At 33.1% G+C, this 9,071-nt stretch overlaps 1 protein-coding gene across 4 annotated transcripts in view; it reads left to right on the top strand.

Moving 5' to 3' along the window:
* Positions 1-535: 535 nt before the first annotated feature.
* The window catches only part of Mf (myofilin), a 22,305-nt gene continuing 13,769 nt past the window's right edge, over positions 536-9,071 (top strand). For 2 of the 4 annotated variants that reach the window (XM_029303077.2, XM_029303075.2), the window contains exons 1-3: positions 537-659; positions 8,230-8,366; positions 8,727-8,883. In XM_029303077.2, coding sequence (XP_029158910.1) covers positions 8,267-8,366; positions 8,727-8,883 — 257 coding nt within the window. In that variant the 5' untranslated portion in view covers positions 537-659; positions 8,230-8,266. Of the gene's footprint in view, positions 660-776; positions 1,010-8,229; positions 8,367-8,726; positions 8,884-9,071 lie in introns of those variants that run through there. The other 2 variants (XR_003819604.2, XM_029303076.2) reach the window with 2 other exon arrangements.

The raw sequence follows: 9,071 nt of genomic DNA, 5'->3' as shown, positions 1-9,071 counted from the left end.
AAATAAATACGCTATTAGAGATTATTTGAGATAAAAAATATCTAAAATTATAAAATAATTACCCCATAATATATATCGACGGAAAGCAGAACTTTTTATATTTTATCTGTCAAAATATGTCTTTAGATAAGAGAGTAAAAGCGAGCATACACGCGCGCGCGTAATAGCTCAAAAATATAAATCTCATAAATCCGTACGAGAGGCTATTCTCTCTCAAGTGTTCGCGTGAGGAAGACGCGGTTTACATTAAACGTTACGTAATATGTATCTGCGCATCGTGCTCAGGAATTCGTTCATGCGATCTCGATTTTCAAATATCGAGTCATACATCGTACGTGCATTATATACCGTGTCGTAAATTCCACATGGCGAGTACGCAGAGTCACGAGTGCAGTCACGATCGAGCTGCAACTTCCCAAGGTGGAAGCTGCGACGCGCGCTCTGCTCTTTTCTCTCGTCTAACAGGGGGCTCCGTTTTGACCAATCGCGTACCACTGGCGGGGGTTGTGCCATAAATGTCGCGTGGCTTATCGTCGGAACCCGTCGCCAGATCGGCGCCACCGTGTATAGCACCGGTAGTATACTAGTCCACATTTTTGGCGGCAGCCGTCCAGTCTAAGGTCCAATCCCCGAACCGAACGGTCGTCCGAAATACTTAGGTAAAGATCTGCATCTCTCTTTTTTTCTCTCCCTATCTTTTTCTCTCTCTTTTTTTCTCCGATCGAAAGTCAAAGATTTTTTTTTTTTTTTTTTTTGGAGAGAGAGAAAGAAAAAAAAAGGAATCGCAGGGAGAAGTTTGAGCTGCAAACATAAGGGATGAAAATACGGGGGTAGCGAAAGGGTAGCGACGTGAGCGCCATCGCGAGTGCATCGAAGGGAGGAAACGAGGGAATTTCCCGAGGGAGAGACCGTCGCGAGAAACGGCGCGATTTTCCGATCTACTGTGCGGCAGTGAAGAAAGAAACGCCTAGTCGGACGTGGTCCTCCTCTGCTGCGACGCATTCATTTAGTAGGAAATCGCTCTTCCACTAACCAATGACTTAATAATACTCTTTTTTTTAAATCTTATCCTATTGTGTGCATGTGGATGTGTATGTAAAATGGAGATGTGCGATTAACGATGTGACTAACATATGTAGATATATTAGCGGATCGATGAAGATCGATCGATAATTTAATTAATTAGTATTCCTAATATATGTAATTATATTGCTGTATGATAAATAATGTAATTGATGGTATGTAAACAACATTATGTAATTATGTCAGATCTGTCACAGTTTGACGCAAGAGAAAATAATAATAAATAAATTATATATTAATATGAATTAATGACTAGAAGTTGTAGTCTTAAAATTCGAAATTTTAGTCTTATTTCATTCGATCAATAATTATTTAATGTTATTTTTATCCACGTCAATTTTACTCGTGTCATTAATATTGCGACCCTTTTCACGTCTAACACAGTATCTTTGCTTTGCGTGACCGAATTGCTATTCGTTGTCGTTTAAAACAATGACGTTTCTCTCTGACAGCTGTATGTTTAAAATCAAGTAGAATCTCATATATAAAAGAAATGTAAACGTCTTTCGGTAAAACGATGGAATAATGCAAATTTGCATTGCATAATGTCTATGTCATTTAAATCTTCGCTTTGTTGATTTTTTTTGTAAAACTTATTTATATTCTAAATAAAATTACTCTCTGTGATTGCAATGTAAAAGATTATTCAATTATTCAACAGATTATTCCTCTCTGTTAGAGAAAAACTTTATTTTAACTTTATATATCTTTATATTTTGTTAACATATATTGTTTTAATTTTTTAATACTGGTATTTTTTAAAAGGCTTTATACAAACAATTTACGAATGCACGCGAGATATATATAATTGAATATTCTAACGTATATTTAACAATATTACTGATTTAATAAAATAATTATTTTTTTAAAAGCCTTGAACTTTTAATAATCTCAAACTTTGACAATCTCAAAATGGATAAATTTTTATTAATAAAAAAAAATAGTATTTTTCCTAACACAAATGCATGGCCAGATGTCAATTGCAAGCAATAAACAGATAATTTTTGGAAAAAAAATGAGAAGCGAGGATCTGCAAGAATTTATGAAGATGTCGCTCTAATAAAAATGTAATCTGCAAAATGATTTGGAGGTCTCTTAAAGAGTTAAGATCTCTCGCACCGCAAAATGAATACGACGTCTATAAAGCGGTTCTTGTTAACGTCGGAAATTTATCGACCTCGCTCTTCCTATCGTCGTAATCTCGCCTCCGGTGCATTCTAATTTCGTGGAAGCGATTTGGCAATGGCCGGCACGCGTACACCGTCTCTGGGTTTCCTTTTTATTGCAATACCAATTTGAGGCTCGCGCGGCATTTAAGCGCGCCGTGCCTGACGATTGTCGAGTTTATGCCAATCGTTCACAAGATGGCAAATTGTTTATAATAATTGGCAGAGATTTTTGTTTAAAGCTTACGTAAGGCGCACGCGCGCGCGATCGCGTATTTATACCGCCGACCGAGAATAGCCGGATCTGCGCGATCCGCCAAGACCGACGTGTCTGTTATAGCCCGTTCCCTTTCTACCGATTTATACATTTATATATTTTTTTATATTATATATATTATATATATTGTAGATAAAATTCGAAAAATTTGCCTAATCGAAAGAATCGATTAGAATTTTATATTCTTGTCACGTATTTTTTGTGCTGCTAGAAGAGTTTGGGCAATCTTGATTGTTTTTAGATAAATATAATTCATTAAAATAAACTCATTTATAAACCGAACAAATATTTCAATTTTTTTAAATAAATTTTAATTCTATCAAATATTAAATGCTTTATAATTATTATCGATAAAAATGTCAATTTGATAAATTATTAATTTGCAATATATTCAGGAATTACTTGTCTCTTATTAGTCAAATATTATTTGTGCATCGTCATGCGTAAAATGTTGCGTTTGTTCTTGTGTCTATTGTTCTGACTGGGAAATCTGGAAGAGATTTTACGAAATTTAACTCTCGTAACTAAATGCGTTCCAGATTAATGGACTTGCTAATATTATGGAATACGTCATCGCAAGTGCTAGCCAACGTCTCGGCGAGTTAAACGACATGTCCGACCAAATTGGGACACTACTACTTTCCGCCTCGAGATCAAATTTAATGTTATCGTAAACAATCATATTCGATCCTAAATCTAAGTCTGTCACAAGTGGGACCAACAGCATCTAAATTTATTTAAATATCCTGACAAAATGCGATCTTGGTCATTGCTTAAAATAAAAATTAACTTTCTGCCGCGATTAAATAATCTCGAGATTTCTACGAATAATAATATTATTTTTATGAATATATAATTTATATATGGTAACTTCTTTAAAATTTAAATAATATAAATCGATTTATTTTTACTTTACTCTATCTTATTATCTTGTTCATAAAAATGTGTTAAAAATTTTTTTAATTATTATTTGTTGCTTTCACTTATCAAATTTTAAATTAAAATTAAAAAATGTAATCACAGAGAGTCTTTACAAAATTTTTTTATTATAATTCTCTAATATATATGATATAATAATTAATCGCGGATAATATTTATTAATTCCGATGCTGTGTAAAATGACGTAATAAAAAAAAACTTAGAAATTACCTCGCGTATGCAAATCCTGATCGTTATTCTCGAAAGAAACAAGCGTAAACAATACATAGGACCGAAGGTCAAAGTAATGAAACGTGCGATAAATGCAATCTACGATGTCGCCGTGGTGTCCCTGCTTTAAACGGCGCCGTCTGACGCGAGCGGATTCTTACTACTTTCCCGCGCGCTTCTCGCGTTTCATCGCCGGGTTAACGTGCCGGGTCTCCTCGGCAGTGATCAAGTTTTTCGACATTACTATCGCGAAAGTTTTTCTTTGCACGATTCCACACGAATCCCCGCGCGGACTTTTAACGGACAACACGCGATGCTCGGAATGTAAAGAAGTAGTATATTGTAGCTTTAAGGAAACTCGCGGTCGATCGTTCCTCGGTTGACGCGTCTTCAACATCCCTTTCTAACACTGTCAATCGCGCTAGCAATGTATACTTTTATTCCGAAAAATAATCGTTAAGACGCTAATCTTTGTGAGACTGCGATCCGCTTCGTTACTTAAAACGTTTATAATTGGAATGTAAAATTAGAATGTAAAAACGCAGTAAAAAGTTAGAACTTTTTTTTGTAATGATAGTTTCTAAAATATCAGTGACTAATTGCAAATAAGAAGAAATATAATTTTAAATAGATTAAATTAATTACATCGAGAGTTTGTCAAAGCAATAATCCAAGCAAAATAAAATGTGAATTATTTTTTTCAAATTCTTTAGAAAAAGAATTGACTTTGTAAGTTTATTCTTGAATCAAAGTGAATTTTTAACAATGGATATTAACATCATTTAATCCGGCTGTATTATGTCAAGTTTGGCTGTCTTACGAGGTCGCGTGGCGCGGGTGCTACGCGATTTTCGGCCAAGAATGCTAGGACGACAGGTGGAAGTGCCGTAGCAGTCGTAAACCGCAATCCCGTAGCAACGCACATTGCGAGGATACATTAAAGCTCCGCACGTGTTAGCGAGGGAGTGCCAAATCTTCTGATTATTTAATTCCTCGCGTTACGTCTTTCATAGCGCGTGTAACACAATGACGTACATGTCTGAAACAAATTTCCTGTCTTTTGTAAATCAAAAAATACGATAATACAAAAATATATTCTAAACTTTATTTTCACATAATAATGCTTATAATATTTTAATATTCTTGAGATTAATTTTTTTTATTGAAAGCTTCGTGTGTTATAATATTAGATATTTTTTACTGTTAAAGTGTTATTGATAACATTTATATATAATCACTTTTAAATAAATGTATATTATATACAATATTTATGCGATTAGAAATCAATTTTCCTTCATTCATAAGAGCATCATAAAGAGTACTATAGCTTTTCAATTAAAATATTTGAAGGATGATTAATCCAACGTTCGAGTCATCGCGAAATATCAGCTGTGCAGGCGGCAGAACGTATGTATTTCAGTTTTTGGACTCATGTCCCAGATCATTTGCTTGACCGTGCCATATATATTTTTAGAAGCCATCTAGATTACCACGCGCGTCCGGATGGGGATGTAACCCCCACGTTTCTGTTCTATGTTCTACCACGCGCGCCCACATCATTTCTCCTTCATCTTTCTTCCGGCGCTTCTGTAACACCAGCCCAATCTGTATTACGCACGCGACAAAAATGCGATTCTTCGTTCCAATTCTCTCGCGGATCGCACTTTTTACTCGCATTATAAATTTTATTTACTTGTCATTACATATGTATAGCATCTTGTTTTCGCAGAGATAATTTAATTCGATAAATCTTTCTTAATTTATGTCAACGTTGTTGATGTCTCATAGAAATTCGCGCAAACTGGTTAGCATGTCAAGATTCATTCGCGGCTTAACCCATTTCCACGTGGATTTTAAGGTCAAGATATTCTCGGACAAATATACTCACAGAATTGTGATGCGATCTAATGAAAGTAGTTTCTAGAATCAAGATTCCGAACACGTGCGCTTTTCTAATTAATTTTTTATCATAATAGTATACTATAAATAGTATAGTATAAATACAATTAAATAACCTTTGATTTTTTATATAATTTTTTAGAGATTTAAAATAAAAAAAAATAATTTTTAATCGACAAAAAATGTGAGATTGAGACAATGAGATCATAAAAACGTAAATTCGAGTTGTATGGCTCGGTCGAGATTCGATGTTAAAATCGCCATAGTACAGAGTTTAGGAGGTCATTATCGTCGAAGGTACCATGAGCCTTCAATGGGGGTTCGCGAAAATCGGTCAAAGTCACACAGAGACTCGGTTGTCTCGGAGCACAGGGCTTCTCTCTCTCTTTCTCGATATTTCCACCTGTTACTAACTAAAAACGGACCGGGGCCCGGGCAGTCTAAATATAACGACCGCGAATCCGGGACTCTTGCGTCACGTCGCGTCGCGACGCCTTCCTTTTCGTTCGCTCGAGAATTGTGTGTAGACTGGAGAACAAATTATAAAAAAACTTTAGAGGGGGTTGGTTATTTTTCAAACTATTTTTCCTCTCGTTTTTAAAATTCAAGAATCGAGTCTGAATATATCTAACAAGTTCAAATTTCTTGCTTCTTCTAAAGAACTCGAAGAAACCAATTTCAATCTTATACAACTTTTACAACTTTAAGTTTTCTATGCTTAAAAAATTATTCTGCTTGGATTACTGTTTTGAAAAGCATTATTTAAAATGTGAGATTGCTTCTTGTTTATAATAAGAGCTACAGATTCTGAAAATAATATCAAATATAAAATAGAATTTTGTAAAAATTTTTATAAAGATATGTAAAAAAGAATTTTTACAAAATTCTCTCTATTTTACATTTGACGTTATTTTCAGAATCTATTTTTGTAAACAGAATTTTCATATTATATTGTAACAATGTAGCATTTAAAAAATCAATGCAAACTTAAGATGTTTGCGTTAAATATAATGTGCTGTATATATACATTTTAATATTCGGATATATTTTTGTAAAATAAGATCAACGCGAAGCAACCTCATTTTCACTTCATTTTCACGACCTTCAGTGTTCTCGTCGAGAATGAAACGGGAATATCTACGAAAACGCTCGGGCGATCCAGGGCGACTATGAAGTATGCGTGACGCTAAAATTAGCGGCATCCGTTGCGTCAACAAAAAGAAAAACGTCGTTCCCATTTTGCGCTACAGACTACGATTGGCCGATGCAAGGGACGCTACGAACCAATTCTGTTTTTGCACGCGATCGTAAACGGGACAGCGTTATGTGACAATAATTTTCGAATTATAACATTTGACATTAATAGCGTCAATCCGATTTAAAAATAATCTGAAAAAAAATCTTAGAATATCTCATATAAAAACAAAGATGTTTAGATGTAGATCTAAAATTTAGATTTTGACTACATCTTTACATTATTTTATATCTCCATTTAATATTATCAAAAAATTTAATATATGTAAATATTCTTATAACCTTTATTTTATTATATAGCAATTACGTATAATATAAAAATTCAAAGATTTTCTTGAATCAACAAATTATAAACAGATCTGTTTATAAAATGTCAATCTAAAAAAGATTTGCCCTCATGATAATGGATTGGGAATCTCCATTTATTACAAAGTTTTAAAAAAAACAAACGCGCCTCGTTAATTTTATTTATTGTTATCATTACCAAATTACTGTATATTATTTGGGCGCATTCAAGAGTATTTCTGAAGTAGTCATTGAGGATTCAATACATCGACATTGTTTTCAGTCGAAAATAAAAAATATTGCTCTTTTAAAAGAATTGCTTTGAACTGACCATATTTCCTGTACTATGGTTAATAACACCGCCTTACTGTAATCATTAATTAAGGGGTTAGCTACACGTACCTAAACATGGTAGTTAATTTAGCGTTATATACGAGATTTCTCAAAAAGTTCTTTCGTTTATAGTTGCATTTGAAAAATCTATAATCGTTCATTTTTAAGTGAAAAGTAAAGATAAAGTTTTTAACAAGAACATTTCTTTAACTAAATTACATTAATCTTTTCAATTTCTAAATCATTCTGTGTTAATAATCCCTTATCATGTCAATCATTAATTAAAGTACCGTACACGTACATAAAAGATTGTAGTAAATTTTAGCGTTATAAAATGTTAAACAAAAATATATATTTACATGTTCTATTTTAAATTTTATCTTGTAAGTTTTTAAGTTATAATTTTTTAACAAAAATTTAATTAAATCTAATTTAATTAAATCTATTTAATTATTAAATCAATTAAAATAAATAGTTGAAAATAGTTGAAAATTTTTCTTGACAAAAAATTGATTAATATACACTGTTAAAATCTACGATATGAAAAGCATTGATAATTCTAAGTTAAATTATAATAAATTATATGTTTTTTAACATTATCTCTTCTGTCAATCTTCTTTCACGTGTACGGTAATCTTTCATTAGAGGAAGAGCATTTTCTACAAAACGTCAAACGATTAGAAACTCGATAAATTTGTTACATTCTCTCGCGATTTATGAATTCGGACGGAGAAGAAAGATGCTTATTTAACTGTCTATTTATTTTTTTCTTCTTTGCTACAGCGAACGAGTGTGGTTAGCAGTTCAGTAGAGTGGTAAAATGGACGCGCGATTCAAAAGCAATCTCGATATGATCGGGCGTAACGAGCCCATCACAAGGAAAGCGAAATTTTGGCAGAGTTATGTACGGGCCCTGAAAGGTGAGACACGCATATTGTCTGCGTGATATTATCTTCGAATTTCTGTACGTCCTGCATCTATATTAATTGTACATAATGATTCGCATGAAACAAACTGTTGTCCAAACATTTCCACAGTGATGAGCTAATATATTTGTACTAAGTACATTTTTTCCTGAAAAATTATATATGTTTATAAATCATGAATACTTAATTTCAAACAAAGCTTTGATTTTCTTAAGTGAAAATTTAAAAATGCATATGCACTTTTTAGCATCTTGTTACAATTTTTTCAAATATTTTATTTTGACAAGATATTTTTGTACTTTAGTTACATTGATCAAATGAATCTCTTAATATTTTTGAATGAAATAAAAACAGGTACTGACGACATCAGAGCTCCCGAGCACACTCACAGGCCCCGCAGCATTTTCCGCTCGGATTTTCCTGAGCTGCACTCCACCTCGTGGCCGTTTGGAAAGTCAATCTTCGAAAACCCGATTCACGCATCCGACCGTATTAATGTTCCCGGATACAGGTGTGTTACGCGTATTTGTTTTTCTTTTTTCTTCATTAGAATAGTCGCGGTTGAATAAAAATATATGTACCTAAAGTTATAGAGCAGAATTATGATATGTCAAAAAGAGAATTGTTCTGTGTGTCGCATTTTTTAAACGCTCATATAATATTATACATTAATAAATGTATATTCTTGACTTATCTCTG

The sequence above is a fragment of the Nylanderia fulva genome, unplaced genomic scaffold (assembly GCF_048542155.1).
Source record: "Nylanderia fulva isolate GAGA-0341 unplaced genomic scaffold, ASM4854215v1 Scaffold1, whole genome shotgun sequence".
In the NCBI taxonomy this organism is placed as follows: Eukaryota; Metazoa; Arthropoda; class Insecta; order Hymenoptera; family Formicidae; genus Nylanderia; species Nylanderia fulva.
This window is presented reverse-complemented; position numbering and strand designations above follow the sequence as displayed.